General features: G+C 44.3%; 1 protein-coding gene across 2 annotated transcripts in view; it reads right to left on the bottom strand.

The window, feature by feature from the left end:
* LOC132591152 (zinc finger protein RFP-like) overlaps positions 1 to 17470 on the bottom strand; it is a 76225-nt gene that overhangs the window by 6666 nt on the left and 52089 nt on the right. Inside the window, exons 1-3 of one of the 2 annotated variants that reach the window (XM_060270700.1) lie at positions 5265 to 5728; positions 2641 to 2736; positions 865 to 1095 (exon numbers count right to left, since the gene is read on the bottom strand). In XM_060270700.1, coding sequence (XP_060126683.1) covers positions 865 to 1095; positions 2641 to 2736; positions 5265 to 5693 — 756 coding nt within the window. In that variant the 5' untranslated portion in view covers positions 5694 to 5728. Of the gene's footprint in view, positions 1 to 864; positions 1096 to 2640; positions 2737 to 5264; positions 5729 to 17470 lie in introns of those variants that run through there. The other variant, XM_060270699.1, reaches the window with a different exon arrangement.

The raw sequence follows: 17470 nt of genomic DNA, 5'->3' as shown, positions 1-17470 counted from the left end.
CTAGTTTGCATTGTGCATTTCAGACATACACACTGTCCCAAACTGTCTTCTATAGAAGTCCCCACATTTCAAATTCTATTTTCCATCTGGAAATTTAAAAAAGCACCTGCAGCATAAAATGCCTCCAAGGGGGTAATAAAACAACTCAGTGTTTCTTTGGGCTCATTCACCTTCTGCATTTTCTGTGCCCAGAAAACATGGGTCCAAGTGGTTTTGCCTTTGCCCTGCCACTTTCCTACAGGAAAAACCCTGCTCCTTAGTGCAACATCAAAGCAAAGGTCAATCCGGAGAAAACCTGGCTGAGGTTTGCTCTGATACATCAGTAAATAGCGGCTTTTCCTGGAGGAAAGGGGTGGGACAAACAGCAGTCTGGATGAGTTCCTCCGTCTTGCTCTTTGGTCACTGTGACTCAGCACCATTTGGTCACTGTGACTGAGCACTGTGACTGAGCACCATTTTGGGCCGATCTGGATCCATGGCGAAAGTGATCAACCCAGAATTTGTGGAGGGAACGGGAAGAGAAGCTTGGTCAAAAGACTGGCTCATGTCGGAAGGAGGCCTGAATGCATCCCCAGTGACGCCCCTCATAGGGCAGGAAGGTAACATCTGGAAGGCATTCAGAGACAAATCATCAGCAAAGAGCAGAAGATCTCCTCCCACTCCATCAATAACACAGAAGAATCTCTACTCTGCATTCTGGTGAGTTAAGCATCTCAGGTCTCTTGGGTCTTCCTGTCCATTACAAACCTGACTAGAGGCTCCATCATCTGAGCCCCTGCACTCCTTGCATACACGAAAGGGGTACATAAAGGATGGGAGGCAGCCTTTTCCTGGAGCCTTGAGCTGTACCTGCCACTGTCTTACCTGCAGGAGTTCACTCGCTGGCTGCTGTCCCTTTTCCTCCATCTCCCGGATGATCCTGTCCAGAGAGGAGAGTTTCCTGGAGAGTCTCTCCAGCTGTTCATCCCTTCTCCCTGCAATCTCCTTCTCCACCTCTTCCACATCATCTAGGAGACGTTTCTCTTGTTCTTCCAACAACTGGCGCAGTTGTCTGAACTTCTCCACAGCCTTCAGCCTCTCAGTTTCTGTTAATTTCTGCAAGAAAAGAGGAGGTCTGAGTGTGGAAGATGGTCAGCCTTCAAAACATCAGGAAGAGAATTATGAGAATTCCACAGGGAGGACACTTCTGATTTTTCAGAGACATGAAACCAACCTTAATGGCTAAAGCTATAAATATTTATTTTGAGGGAAAGCTATTTCTGTTGACTTCTATTTTGCATAGGGCTACAGCCTAAATGAAGGAGCATTTTGTTCTAGCCATGAATATTCCCTGCATGTTTTGAGGCATGGCATAACCATGTTCTAAATTGTTCAGAGAACATCCAAGGACATAAAACACCCCTCAGTTTAGATTGGGGCCATTTAGGTGTAGAAATTCAACAGAAATGAAGGAAGCGGAGGTGGAGGACAAAGTGCAGAGTTAATCCCCATAGCTCCCCCCTTTTCTTTAAAGGTTCAAAATGGCCTGAGTTTCCTACAAAGGAAGGAGAGCACACATTTAGAAAGACAATTCTTTAGTAATATTTACGGTAAATCAGGATTTGAATTTAACTGCTTCCACCCTCTCAGCTCACAAGTTCTTTGGCTTCTCCTTGACTGCTTTTCACATAATAAACAACAATGGGAAATAAACTCTCTGTAGCTGCAAGGTGAACTTACCTATTTCACAATTGCTGGAAAAATATGGAGACCGAAAGAAAGCAATCCTTTGAAATTCACACCTCTGAATTTTTCAAGGTTGACCAAGCCGGGTAATGTTCACAAAATATGTATTTAGGAGGGTAAAGTACAGATCAAAATATTTATACAAGAAGGTAGCCATCCTAACATCTGATTCATTTTCAGAATAATAAACAAACAAACAAACAGATATGGAAAAAAGAGAAATGGGGAGAAGCATGAGCGTACCCAGGATCAAAACGGGGGGGATGCCAGCCACGCCCCCACCCCCACCCACCCGATTGGCTGGCTGGCAATGACACGGCCAGGATCCCCCCAGGAAGCGTGGTCAACATCCACGCCCGCAGAGGGCAGGGGGCCATTTCCAGCCTCGCCTGCTCCTTTAATGGCAGCGGTGACTAAAACGAGGCAGCAGCAGCGAAGCTGCCTCCATCGAGGAAAACCTTGACCTTGACCTGGGCTAACTTCAGCCCACACTCCTTCAAGTCACAGCGAGCATAGCACAGAAAGTGCTGCCCCACAATGCTCCGTGGCACTTCATTTGCATACATAGCTGTTTGTTGCAGCACTTTCTGTGCTGTGCTCTCTGTGACTTGAAGGAGTATGGGCTGAAGTTAGCCCAGGTCCAGGTTTCCCTTGACGGAGGCAGCTTTGCTGCCGCTGCTGTTTCACTTCAGCTGAGCAGGCCGAGGCGGAGCACAGTTGGCAGCGTCCCTGTCTGTCGTGCTGTGCTCTTTATACCATTTCCCCCCCTTTTTGCTTCTGGGGGGCAGCTGCCCCCCTGCCCCGTGCTGGGTACGCCCATGGGGAGAAGCTGAAATGGGCAGATTTCCCCATCCCTCCTCAGTCCTGACTCTATTCTTCAAGTGCTTGTTCCCTCACTAGTAACAATACACACACCAGGAGGTCTTTGCTTTCCTTGTCCAGGTCTGCTTGATAGGCCAGAATTTCCTCTCTCTCTTTCCTCAGAATCTTCAGGTAGTGACAGATCTCTCCCTAAAAAGAAAAGGAAAAACTCAGGTTTGATTGACACACACAGAGAGATGAATATTACACTGGCTTATTGGGCTCGGTGGCCTTGCTATAATAGCAAAGCAGTTTACTGGAGGAAATAAAAGTCCAGAGGTTTTGAACCTTTTGGGTCCATGACTCCCTTGACCAACTACATTTTTTCTCCAGCACTCCTGTGGGGCTCAGAATCCCAGTTAGGTCCCCCCCTTGCTTGCAGAACGGGCAGCCTCTCACCCTTTCTCAAACACCCTCCCCTACAGTGCTCTCTCAGCCTCCTCTCCTCTCCCCTCTCCTTAGGATTCCTCCTCTCTATCTCTGAGCTGCCCCAAAGAGAGGTGCCTCCTCACGCTGCCCCACAGGGGCCTGGGACTTGTCTGTCCATTCCCAACAGCAAGGGCCCTTGGCCAGCTCCAGAGGCACCATTCGCCTGCGAGGCTTGTAGCCAGGGCTGCTGCATCAAACAGCTATGCAAGCCTTTGGGAGGCAGAAATGGCATCCGGGGAAGGAAGGAAGGAAGGAAGGAAGGAAGGAAGGAAGGAAGGAAGGAAGGAAGGAAGGAAGGAAGGAAGGAAGGAAGGAAGGAAGGAAGGAAAGAAAGAAAGAAAGAAAGAAAGAAAGAAAGAAAGAAAGAGGGACAGAGGCTAGTGTTGCCAGCGGCACCCCTGAGTGAACACCCCAGATGCCACAGCACACTGCTTGACAACCACTGCAGAACTGGGATGGGAAAGTTTTCTAGTGCAACTAACTATTCTGGAGAAGAGCAAAGGCAGCCATGCTTGTGTTAGCATAAATCCTCTACATGGCACAGATGCTAACATGTGACTATTATTTACTTTATGTGACTGTATTCTTTCCCAGGCAGGACTTGGCTGTAACCCGACTCCTGTCATGTGATGTTCTTTGTTCTTCCTCTTTGCTTTCGCTTTCACCGAGAGCAGATGGCTGCTTGCATCTGTCTCTCAATAAATTAGTTTAACAACTAATAAAATGTGTGCTGTCTTCTGTCACGGAGGGCAGTCGCATCACAAGAATACTGAGCTTTACACCCCAGTATTCTAACAGCTTGCTCCTTTGTCTTCTCCAAGGCTTCCAGCCTGACTTCTCATCTTGAGGTCCCAGGGAGAAGTGGGAAGAGGAGTAGGAAGGGGTGAGGCAGGATCCAACCTGGGATGTTTCAGTCAAGCATCAAAGAGATAGTGAGGTCAACCCAAGCAGTGAGTGATACAGGAATAGGAAGGCGCTTCTCAAAACTTCACCCATTCCAAGCCCCTCTTCTGCAAGCCTAGGGCTTTTCCACCCTTCCTCTTGACCCAGCTGCTTTGCCACTTAATTGGGTCAGATGGCAATTCAGGTTTTCTGCTACTTGTCAGTTATCTTCTCTGCAGTAGTCAGAGCCCACATGTGCTTGGACCACCAGGGGAGATTAAAGCATAGCTGCCAAGTTATCCCTTTTTAAAAGGGATTTCCCCTTATGCTGAATAGGCTTCCTCGCGAGAAAAGGGAAAACTTGGCAGCTATGGATTAAAGGGCTGCAGCTTCTTCCATTTCTGGACCAAAGAAGTTCTTGCTGCAGCCAAAATCTACCTAAGTAGCTCCTTCGGTCAGAAGATTGCTGTCTGGTCATCCCACCAGTACAAAAGGGGCAGCTTCATTTCATTATCTTTACTATTTTGTGGCATTATTGACATTGCATGGCACAGGAGCATTTTTGCACCCCTGCAGTAGAACAAGTTAATTTTTTTAAGGGATTAAAAGGCATTTTCAAAAGTTTCTTTGAAGCAGAATGAGAATCTTACCTTTTTTATATATAATAGCACAGCTCCAATTATGAGTTGTCATGAAAAAGTCACCTTTGCCCCTTTTCTTTGCAGATGCTACTCTGAACCACTGAGCCGTTTGGCATTTGGGATGGGAGGAGATCCTCAGCATCGCCCCATTGCTGAAACCTCATTGCACAGGCCCCACAGCACCCCCAGAATAAGCGTGCTCCCCACCAATAGGTGCTTCCACCCCCCTCCTAAATCTGCTTCCAACAGATACTTTGGGGGGGGGGTCCTGCACCATCTGGTCAATTCCTGGCCACCAGTGCCCCCCCCCAGCTGATCCCTTGCTGCTCTCTGCTCTGCAGGGCATGGAGGAAGCATCCTGCTAGCCAAAATAGACATGTACTTAGTTGTGTATGTGCAATTTACATTTGCAGTGTTTTTCATATGTACAAAGCAACCTTGCTGGGGGATGTGAACGAGGTTAACCCTTTCTCTCCCTGCCACGATCCCAACCCAAATCTTTGAATCTGCTGTGATTATTTCAAGGGAAGATCCCTTTGTCCCCCTGGCAGAGAGAAAGACTTCAACTCCCTCCTCCCAGACCTCAGGCTTCCCTTTGGCTGCTTCTAACATGATAAACAAAGACCAATTTATGCCATGCCTACTTTGGATATGAGAATGAAAAAGAAAACCTCCCAAGAAGAATCTACAGTTATTTCTCCACATCACGATCCAGGGATCTCCTACCTTGTACTCCTCGAAAGCCTCCTCTAGAGGAATCACTTCATGATGTTTGTGCTCCTTGGACCTGTCACACACCACGCAAATGGGGGCTTCATCCTCCTTGCAGAAGAGTTTCAGGGGCTCCTGATGCTTCTCACAGAGTCTCCCTTTTCCTTCTTCCTCCTTCCCTCCTTGATCCCTGAGATTCTCGATTAATTCTACGAAGTTTGCCAGTTGCCGGTTGGGGATGAGGCTCCTTCTCTGGACTCTTTGTCTGCACTGAGGGCAGGAAGCCTCTGCCTCCGATTCCCCCCAGCACTGGATCAGGCAGGACCGGCAGAAGTTGTGCCCACACTCTGCGATGATCACTGGATCCTTAAAATATTCCAGGCAGATGGAGCAAGTGGCTTCATCACGGAGACAATGGTGGATGTGACCGCCAGAAGCAGCCATGGCTCCCTCACGCTGAAGACCTGAATTACCGTAAATTCTGTTTTCAGCCACTGGGAGTTTACTTTTCCGGAAATGAGTCAGTGATCACGTGATCTTTATTTATTTTTTTATTTTAAAAAAATGTTCCCACGTCTTTGCAGTTGCTGAATATTTTCTCACAGAGCAGCGAATGCTTTTTGATTGTGTTGTAAGATTTTTAAGTTGAATAAAGGCTTCTTTTCCTCTGTGTCAATAAAGGAATAAATATCTGCTATAAATAAAGTCTGCCCACTTGTCTGCCACCCCTTCATTGCACCCTGTGATGCTCAAAACCACTGTATAGTCTGCTGCATTGCTTCCTTTTCCAGCCACTGTGAGATATTATAATTGTGTTCACAGTCTCTGTACTAATGTTAATTTATTTAATGTTACTTTTATGTTGTCTCCCTTAAATGTAACTTTGTACAGTCGTACCTCCATTTACAACCTCAATTGGTACTGGGGAACTGGTCGCTCCCCGAGCAGTCCGTACATGGAGTGCCTCTTCTGCGCATGCGCGAAGCGCCGATAGAGCGTTTCTGTGCATGCGCGCGCCGCGGAACCTGGATGTAAGCACTTCCAGGTCCGCGATGTTCAGAAACCGATCGATCGCAAACCGCAGCGATCGCAAACCGATGTATGACTGTATTGTGTAAAATGTACCTACTGTCTTGCAAAAGGAAAAAAATTAATGAAAACCTGTCAAAATGTCCGTGGCTACACAACGGGAAGGTAAACGGCGTTTCCGTGCACTGCTCTGGTTCGCCAGAAGCGGCTTGGTCATGCTGGCCACGTGACCAACGCCAGCTCCCTCAGCCAGTAAAGCGAGATGAGAGCCGCAACCCTTTTTACACAGCGCCACCTACCGAGTCAGCAAAACCTATACTTCTTGTTCTTTAGTCGTTTCCGACTCTTCGTGACCCCATGGACCATAGCACGCCAGGCACTCCTGTCTTCCACTGTCTCCCGCAGTTTGGTCAGACTCATGTTGGTGGCTTCGAGAACACTGTCCAACCATCTCATCCTCTGTCGTCCCCTTCTCCTTGTGCCCTCCATCTTTCCCAACATCAGGGTCTTTTCCAGGGAGTCTTCTCTTCTCATGAGGTGGCCAAAGTATTGGAGCCTCAGCTTCAGGATCTGTCCTTCCAGTGAGCACTCAGAGCTGATTTCCTTCAGAATGGATAGGTTTGATCTTCTTGCAGTCCATGGCACTCTCAAGAGTCTCCTCCAGCACCATAATTCAATAGCATCAATTCTTCTACAGTCAGCCTTCTTTATGGTCCAAACACGACTAAACGACTAAACAACAATTTCCTTATGGAAAGGTGACATTTTGAGCAAAATTTCATAACGGATAGCTTCCCATGCTTTTCATTACACACACACACACACACACACACACCCTAGTAAGTTGTTGCATTTATATTATAACATTTTCATTCAAAGGCTTCCTTGTCATTTTTGAATTGGGGGAAATCTGCCTCTGCCCTAAATGGACGGGAGTTCTGATTTAGCAAGCGGGACTTGATTCCGTGAAGAGAACGACTGGTTGCTAATTCTAACTTAATTCATTTTTAGCATGCTGACAAAGAACTTCAGATTGAAACAGATGCTTTCAGCCTTGCCAACCTGGTGCCCTCTCTTTGCTTAAGACATCTCCAGGTATGGTTGGCAAGGCCCCCTGCCTGAAGACCTTGCAGAGCCACTGCCAGTCAGTGGAGGCAATACTGACCTCGATGGACCTGGCAGAAGGCACCATCTGTGGTGTGGCAGCCCAGTTATGGAGCTCCTTCCCTAGATAGGAATGCCTGGTGCAATCTTGACTATTATTATTAATCAATATTACTACACATTGTGAAGTCTCCCTATAGCCCTGATAAAGTGTGTTCCCTTGCAATGGCTGAAAAACCTGGAGGGCTTTAACAGAGGATTAGATAATAATTCCTGGAGGATAAGACTTTGGATGCTTATATGCTCTGCCTTTGTGGTTGGAAACAGTAATCCTCCTGAATAGTGGTTGCTGGAGACTCAGAAGGTGAGAGGCTCTTGTGCTCGCTGGATCATCACCTTGTCGTGGTGAGTGGGCTTGCATGTTCCTATGACCCTTGTGAGCAAAGCCATCGGGAATCTCGTACTCCCAGCAGGGTCACCCAAGATGGTAAGGTCAAAGGGAAGGAGCTGGACAAAGAATGATCCAAGAAGTCCTCAACGGCAGAACAGGCGGATGATAACAAGCGGTATGTTACAACGGCTGTGAAGGCGGATGAAGGATGCAGCAGATAGGAATCTACTGGTTTGTCATGACTACTTCATGCCATCGGAACAGAGCCCTACTGCGAAGACTGTGGGTTGGTCAGCGTGCACTGATATACACACATAAAACAAATTCATGCACAGGCATCTTCCAAAAACCCAACTGTGGCGATCAGTTTAAAAATTAGCCAGGCTGTAGAGGGTTAACCCTGTTAGAACCCTAAGAACCCAAGGGGGAGGGCTCTGGGGGAATATAAAAACCCCAACCCTGAAGTCAGTGAGGTTGTTGAAGGGAGTTGTTGGTTGAAGTCAGTCAGGTTAGAGTTGGTGTGAAGATAAGAGCTGGTTAATATTGAGGTGGTTGTTAAACAGGGAGATAGACAGGATACAGTGTGATGAGAATAGTGATAGATAATATTAGTTGTTTTTAGAGGTAATAGGCCGGTAATTCAGTTTTAGAGGTATTAGGCCGGTATAGGAACCATCTGTTATTTGAACCCGTTTAAGCTTTGTACCATAACCATCACGCATAAGAACATTCAAATAAACTATCTTGTTTTATTTTAAGATATCCTGGTCTGAGGTGTGTGAGTGACTGAATGTATTTGTTGTCGTAGGCACATCACCAATAGACCGTCAAACGTCCGGGGGTGATGTGCAGGTCAGAGTGACCGCGACATAAACTGGCGGCAGAGCGGTGGGATAGATAGATCAATAGATAGATAGATCGAAATAAGAGTAGGCATAAACTGGTGGCAGCGTCGTGTTTCGAATCCAACACCCACACGCCTATTTGTTTGAGAGACTGACAATTTTGAGTTTCTGACAAGAAGTGTCAGGATTTAAGAAAGATTGGAAGTGGAAGAAATTAAGTAAGAGCCTACAATCCAGTGAGAAAGGAAGGGCATACACCTGGAAGGGGAGAGGGTTAATTCTGAGAGAAATTAACTGGCCCTAGGGTGTAGTGCAGGAGTTCCTAATTGCTGAGAGATTGTAGAGGAGACGGACTTACTTTAATTTCAAAACTATTTTGGCTGAGAGGGTTTTATTTGGAGAGGTTGATAAAGTACGCTGGAAAAGGTTAAGAGGGAACCTTAGGCGTGACTTTACACCTAATTTTGGAAAACCCAGCCGGAAGAAATAGTTTTAAAGAGACAATATTTTATTTCAACCAACTTTATTAAACAACCAACATATAATAAAAAAAATGCCACCGAAGAAAAGTAAACCAGCTATGAGCGAAACTTCTGTTGAAAGAACTCAGGAGGAAAATGGGTCTTTACAAATTGAAGAGTCTAGAGCTGAAACAGTTAGTGAAACCCCATCTGAGGGAAGGGTTCCACAAATGTCTGAGGAATTTGAGAGGTGGAAATTAGAGAAGGAATATCAGTTGAAAGAAACCGAAATGAGATTACAAGCTGAAGAAAGAGAAAAAGAAAGACAACTGAGAGAGAAAGAAATGATGCTAACAATTGAAAGAGAGAGAGAGGAAAGGGAATATCAATTGGAATTGAGAAAATTAGAATTAACAGCGCAGGAGAACCAGAACAACAGTAATAATACACTTACACAAACTACTAGTAAGGTAGATTTGAAGCGTTTTCCCGAATATAAAGACAAAGACAGTGCTGAGGCATTCCTCATTTCCTTTGAAAGGGCATGTGAAGATTTTAACATTAAAGAGGAGGAGAAAATGTCCATCTTGAGAGCTAGAATAAGTGGGGCTCTAACTGATATTTATTCACAAATGCCATTGGAACAGTCCAAAGATTTTAGTTCTTTTAAACAACTTGTTTTTTCGAGGTTTGGGATTACCTCAGAACGTTTAAGACAACAGTTTAGGAGCGCCAGTAAATTGCGAGAGGAGACTTTTGCCCAGCTGGGGGCTAAGTTAACAAATTATTTAAACAAATGGTTGGAACAAGAGGGTGCAGATTCTGTGGAGAAAATTAAGGAAGTTATTGCCTTAGAGCAGTTTTATGACACCATAAATACACATTTAAAATATCTCATAAAAGAAAAGAGGCCTGCAACAGTATTAGAAGCTGCTAGATTGGGAGATGAGATTAATGAAATAAGAGATCACGCCTATGATGGTCCAAGAAAAAATGAAAAACATTGGGGAGAGTTAAATAAAAATAAAAAACAGACTCCACCAACAAAATTTACCTCACAAGGGGAAAATAAAAACTTCCCCTCAGGCCCCAGTACCTCAACTAAGACATCCACCATATCGGGGGTAGCTGAGGAAAAACGTATGAAATTTGGTGGGGGTGAAAAGCCTGATATCATTTGTTGGAGTTGTGGAAAAAAGGGTCACAGGCAAGCCTTTTGCAGAAATGAGCCAGGAAAACATAAGATATATAATAGCGGGTCTCCCAAGCAGACATATTGTGTCAGAGCCTTGGAGTCAACCTCTGCTAATGCTGAAGTTGCCACGACGACGCAAAACACGGACAGGCCTCAACCAGAAGAGACAGTACCACTAGCCAGAGTTGTGGAATGTTATCTCATTCAGAAGGATGAGAGTTTATTAAACCGAACAGGGGAAGAAATATGGATTGAGGGTAGAACCTTTATAGCTCTGAAGGATTCATGCTCGCAAGTGACTGTATTGCACGCTGAGGTTGTTAATAAAAAAGCTTATATCCCAGGAAAAACAATCACGCTGTAGGGAATCTCCTCAACTCCTGTAACCTTGCCAGTCGCTTCGGTACAGCTAAGATTTAAAAATTGGTCAGGCCAATGGCAAGTGGCTGTGTCACCAGAAATCCCAGCAGCAGCGTTAATTGGTTGGGATCTTATAGACCATGTACAGAGTGCACTGGTAATAACTAGAGCACAAGAACAGCAACATTTAGCCAGCACTGACTTATCTGATGAAACAGTTACTGAGGAAAATTCTGAAACAGTTTTAATTCCTTTGGTTTCTAGTCAACCCTCTAAGTTTGCTGAGAGCCAAAAGGCTGATACAAGTTTACAGTCTTGTTTTGAGGCAGCTGCAAATAATAAGGAAATATCCCCTGAGAGCCCTGAACGTTTTGTGGTGAAAAGAGGATTGTTATACAGGGAAGTGCTTTTAAAACCAGAGAGAGGAGGGGATGAGCTTCACCAACAGCTAGTGGTGCCCCAAGAATATAGGGGGGAAATAATGCAGCATGCTCATGGAAGTGTGTTTGGGGGACATATGGGTATAACCCGCACCAAAAAGAGGGTAGCCCAAAATTTTTATTGGCCCGGAATGGGGAGTCAAATTAAACAATTTTGTAAGGCTTGTCATACTTGTCAACTGCAAGGAAGTGGGCAAGATAAAACTAAAGCTAAACTTTGCCCCTTGCCAGTAATATCAACCCCATTTCAGCGGTTAGGGATCGATTTGCTAGGACCCCTCCCAAAAGCCACACGCAAAGGAAATCGTTTTATTTTGACTATTGTGGACTATGCAACAAAATACCCCGAAGCTATACCTTTAAGAAATATAGACACAGAAACAGTAGCCTCTGCTTTAATAAATTATATGTGCCGATTGGGTTTTGCCTCAGAAATAGTTACTGATCTTGGAACCACATTCACATCCCGGCTGATGCAGCGTCTGTGGGAGAAATGTGGGATAAAACATTTAACTTCAACCCCTTACCATCCACAGAGTAATGGTTTGACTGAACGATTTAATGGTGTTGTGATGAGAATGATCAGAGCCTATGTAGCAGAGCATCCTTATGATTGGGACACTAACATTCAAGCCCTATTATATGCATACAGAGCTGTTCCACAAGAAAGCACAGGCTTTAGCCCTTTTGAGTTATTATTGGGAAGAAGAGTAAAGGGTCCCTTGGATTTATTGCGATTTAGTTGGGAAGAACAACAGGAGGATGACCCTGAGACAGTAGTAGATTATTTATTTAAGTTGCAAAACACACTCCAACGTTCAATGCAAATAGCTGGGGGAAATTTCAAGCAAGCCCAGACTAAACAAAAGGTGTGGTACGATAAAAAGGCGCGTGCAAGAACATTCGACCCAGGGAATGATGTGCTCTTACTTAGGCCTGTAAAAGGCAACAAGTTACAATTAACCTGGGAAGGCCCTTATAAAATTATCTCAAAAATGAACGATGTCAATTATATCCTACAATGTGGGGATGGAAGGAAGGTAGTTCATGTGAACATGATGAAACCTTATTTTAAGGCTGAGGGATGGACACTATATGCCATAAAAGAAGACCCCCAAGAGATAAAAATACCCTGTTGGGAAAGGGACGCGCACACAAATACAGTAACTGAAGTAAAGATAGATGCACAACTTACACCGTCACAACACACTGAAGTACAGCAGATTTTATTTGAATTTAAACATTTATTCAGTAATAAACCCGGAGTAGCCAATGGAGTGTTGCATAGAATTGATACGGGAGATGCTAAGCCCATAGCTGTAAACCCATACCGCATTACAGGCAGTTATGTGGAGAAGGTGACAAAAGAAGTGAAAGAAATGCTGGCAGCTGGAATAATTCGTTCCTCTGAAAGTGCATGGGCAGCTCCAATACTTTTATTGACCAAGACAGATGGGAGTTTACGTTTTTGTTTGGACTTCAGAAATTTAAATTATGTGACCAAGTCTGATGCTTACCCGATGCCACGTTTAGACGATTTAATAGAGACTATTGGTAGATGTAACTATATTTCCAGCTTAGACCTTACCAAAGGATACTATCAAATTAGAATGGACCCCAAAGATAGAGAGAAAACAGCCTTCCGAAACCCCATAGGCCTTTATGAGTTTAATGTAATGCCATTTGGACTAAAAAATGCACCCGCCACTTTCCAAAGGTTGATGGATAAAACATTACAGGGTTTACAAAATATAACTATCGCATATTTGGATGATATTGCAATATATAGTATGACCTGGCAAGAGCATAAAACACATTTAAAATTAGTGTTGCAAAGACTTCAGAAGGCAGGATTAACAATTAAGGCTAGCAAATGCCATATTGGGGGAAGCTCCATCAAATACTTGGGGCACATGATTGGTAGTGGACATATTAAACCTTTATCAGTAAAAATTGAAGCAATTATTAATTGGCCTACCCCAACCACAAAGAAAAAAGTCAGAGCATTTTTAGGACTGGTGGGCTACTACAGAAAGTTTATTCCTAATTTCAGCGAGATAGCGGAACCTTTGTCCAGTTTGACTGGAAAGAAATTCCCAGATCCAGTTGTTTGGACAGACAGTTGTCAAAAGGCGTTTGACATATTAAAGACAGCGCTAACATCACAACCTGTGTTAGCCACGCCTGATTATAGCAAGGAATTCACCGTCTACACTGACGCTTCAAACACAGGCATTGGCGCAGTTTTATGCCAACCTGGAGCAGATGGCGAACACCATCCTATTGCGTTTCTTAGCAAGAAATTGTTGCCTAGAGAACGTCATCTTTCCACCATAGAACGGGAGTGTTTGGCGATAATTTGGACTCTCCAACGTCTGAAACCGTATCTATTCGGACGACCCTTCGTGCTTCGTACAGACCATTCACCTCTCCAGTGGCTGAGATCCATGAAAACCAACAGCAAATTGATGAGATGGGCGTTACTTCTGCAGGATTTTGACTTCATCGTCAAGCCGGTAAAAGGATCCATGAACATTTTGGCTGATGCATTGTCACGAAAGCCAGAGACTAATACGGACTAATGACTTTTCAAATCGCTATTGCATGTCATTTGATCTGTATTCCATTGCATGTTGCATGATAAAGTTTACTGTTTTGATGTGGTTAAAAAAAAAAGGTAAGGAATAGTTAATGTAGATTCCAATGTATGTAGGTATTTTTAAATTGTGTTGTTTGATCAGGAGGTGACTTACATTAGGAAGTTCCCCTCCTGATTCAAACCTAAAAAGGGGGGAGGTATGTGGCGATCAGTTTAAAAATTAGCCAGGCTGTAGAGGGTTAACCCTGTTAGAACCCTAAGAACCCAAGGGGGAGGGCTCTGGGGGAATATAAAAACCCCAACCCTGGAGTCAGTGAGGTTGTTGAAGGGAGTTGTTGGTTGAAGTCAGTCAGGTTAGAGTTGGTGTGAAGATAAGAGCTGGTTAATATTGAGGTGGTTGTTAAACAGGGAGATAGACAGGATACAGTGTGATGAGAATAGTGATAGATAATATTAGTTGTTTTTAGAGGTAATAGGCCGGTAATTCAGTTTTAGAGGTATTAGGCCGGTATAGGAACCATCTGTTATTTGAACCCGTTTAAGCTTTGTACCATAACCATCACGCATAAGAACATTCAAATAAACTATCTTGTTTTATTTTAAGATATCCTGGTCTGAGGTGTGTGAGTGACTGAATGTATTTGTTGTCGTAGGCACATCACCAATAGACCGTCAAACGTCCGGGGGTGATGTGCAGGTCAGAGTGACCGCGACACCAACCCATGCTCTGCCTCTGTGGTTTGAAGCAGTAATCCTCCTGAATAGCAGTTGCTGGAGACTCTAGAAGGGAAGAGGGCTAGAATCATAGAATTGGAAGAGACCACAAGGGCCATCCAGTCCAACCCCCTGCCAAGCAGGAAACACCATCAAAGCATTCCTGACAGATGGCTGTCAAGCCTCCGCTTAAAGACCTCTAAAGAAGGAGACTCCACCACACCCCTTGGCAGCAAATTCCACTGCCGAACAGCTCTTACTGTCAGGAAGTTCTTCCTAATGTTTAGGTGGAATCTTCTTTCTTGTAGTTTGAATCCATTGCTCTGTGTCCGCTTCTCTGGAGCAGCAGAAAACAACCTTTCACCCTCTTCTATATGGCATCCTTTTATATATTTGAACATGGCTGTCATATCACCCCTTAACCTTTTCTTCTCCAGGCTAAACATACCCAGCTCCCAAAGCCATTCCTCATAAGGCATTGTTTCCAGGCTCTTGTGCTCAGGTCCTGCTCAGGGCTTTCCCACACACATAATTCTAAAAATAAAAAATAAAAATTGTTTTCACCATCACCTGCAGGTAAAAGGAGAGATATCAAGATGAAGAATTCCCACCAAGGAGAAGCTGTGCCATAGGGAATACAGTATCCCCAAGGAACGTTCCTTTATTAGCTGAGATTGCAGAGCAAAAGGGTGAGTCCAAAGGACACCAGGAAACAAAGGAATACTGTACAGCAATTTCCCAGAAGTTCCCTTTAGCGAAAAGACCTTCTCCTCAATGAAGAAGAGAAGAAGAAGAAGAAGAAGAAGAAGAAGAAGAAGAAGAAGAAGAAGAAGAAGAAGAAGAAGAAGAAGAAGAGGAGGAGGAGGAGGAGATTGCCGAGTAAGATAAGTGAGTCCGTAAATGACTGTGGAGCCCAATTCTGGATCCACATGTCCTTCCACAGTGGGGACATTGGTTTCTGGGCAGGAGTTGATCACGGTGAGGGTTTGCCAAGTGTGCCTTCCTCTTAGCACGTTTCTCCCTTTCGTCCTGAGTTCGAGTGTCTTCAAAGCCCACGACACCTTTGGTAAAGGCTCTTCTCCAATTGGAGCTCTCGCAGGCCAGTGTTTCCCAGTTGTTGGTGTTTATACTACATTATGCTTTCCATTTTTAAGTTTGGAATAGAGTAGTTGCTTTGGAAGATGATAATCAGGCATCTGAACAACGGCTTTAACTGTGTAATGAACGGCGGCTACTACTTTGCCCCTCCCAGCCTATCTCCTGACTTGGGCAGGTGGTGAGAAACACACAACTCGGCACTTCTCTTGTGAACCGTAGTCAAAACAATTTCAGTAGTTCGCTACCACCACCCTTTCTTGCTCGCACCTGGCCAGAGAGTCTAAAAGGGATAGCTCCCCGCCTTGTTACTAGGTTGCAAGCCTCTGGCTACTCCTTATGAAGCAGGCAGAAATTCAACTGGTTTGGTTTCTTTACGCAAACCCAGGCCCACTCTCTTGTGCAGCCTAACACTCAGTATGTGACCAAATGCTTAAGGTACTGGACTAGTTGCCCCACCCTGGACAAACACTCAAGGTCCAAACAATATTCCTTTTCAAGGATTTATTTAAAAGGTGTAAAACATACAACTTAAAATAGTGGTGCACATTTTTTATAAGGTTACAGATATAGAAAATAATAAAAAATAAGCATATAATTTTGCTCTAACTAAGAATACATATGTAAGGCAGTAAATATCATCCTTTTGCAAAGCAGTCAGAAGGCAGAGCCCACAGGCCCCCCCTTCCACCCTTACAACTTCATGCTGACAGAATCTCTGGCAGAATTGCAGACAGCAAAATCCAAAGCTCTATATGCCTCTTCAGCTGCTAGTGTGTTAATCGCAAAAAAATTGGAAGGGAACCTCCACACCGACAAAAGGGGAATGGATAAATAAAGTATGTGAATATCTGGAGCTGGCAAAACTCACAGACATAATACGACAAAAATCGAAAGATAGGATTAAAAAACAATGGGAATGTTTAAATGATTATCTAAAGAAAACAGACATGGGGAATAAAACATGGTTATGTGTAGACTAACCTTGCAGGATGGGAAAAACAAGAAGACTAGGTTTTTCAGACCATTTATTATGCTTGAAATACAATATATGACCAGAAGACAGGAAAATTGAAAGATAAAACGTAAACTACTGTGTGGTCATATATATGGTCATATATCCAGGTGGGGTTACGCGATCCCACTAATGAGAACACCACATCAATTAACTTTTACCAATGGCCTTAGATGTAACTCATTCATTCTCAGCTTTCTTAACTTTATTCTCTACCTGTATATTGGCAGGTGGTAAAGACATTTCCCCCATTCCTTCTCAATTCTGTAGAGGGCGAGTCAACCTCGGGTGGAAGGGATTCTTTAATTTGGCCTTTCATCCCCCTCCCTGTACCTGCCACAAGGTAATAGGTATCACCTGGGTCTTCTTCCCGCCAAAGGCAATTAACACATTCCTTTGCAGACAGCTAATTGGGAAGCAGAGAGAGACACGGCCAGGGCTGTTAAAGACCCAGACTGCCCTGCTGTCTCTCCCAGCATACAATGCTTCAAACCAAGGATTCAGAGTTGTCCATACTACAATTCCCATACCGTGTTCCATGACAAACTGTGTAATACCCAGCTATTAAACAGGTGCTCAAGGCTCATGAATTCTAGGTGCCCCTTGTTTAAAGTGGTTTTCCCTGAGGTCTTTGGCCCAGTCATTTTATAAAATATCAATTGTCCATCTGTAGAAATGCTTTCATTGTTTTTGGGGTGTGTAGGAATGGCTTTGGGTTTAGAACTTGACTTTCATCTCACTTTTAATCTTCTAGTACACTGCATCAATGGCTCTACCGTACATTGTGAAGCAGAACTTGTTTTTTTTAAAAAGAGAGAATCATAGAATTGAAAAGTTGTAAGGGGTCATGAGGATCATCAAGGCAACGGGATAAGAACCCATGACCCTGGGATTTAAGAATCTCATGCCCTGGAAAATAGGGACACTTGGAAGGTCTGTAGTGTGGTGTGGTTAACAGCGGTAGACTCATAAT

Source organism: Zootoca vivipara, chromosome 2 (genome assembly GCF_963506605.1).
Source record: "Zootoca vivipara chromosome 2, rZooViv1.1, whole genome shotgun sequence".
Lineage (NCBI taxonomy): Eukaryota > Metazoa > Chordata > Lepidosauria > Squamata > Lacertidae > Zootoca > Zootoca vivipara.
Note: the sequence above shows the minus strand (reverse complement) of the source record. Positions and strands in the feature narration are given on the sequence as shown.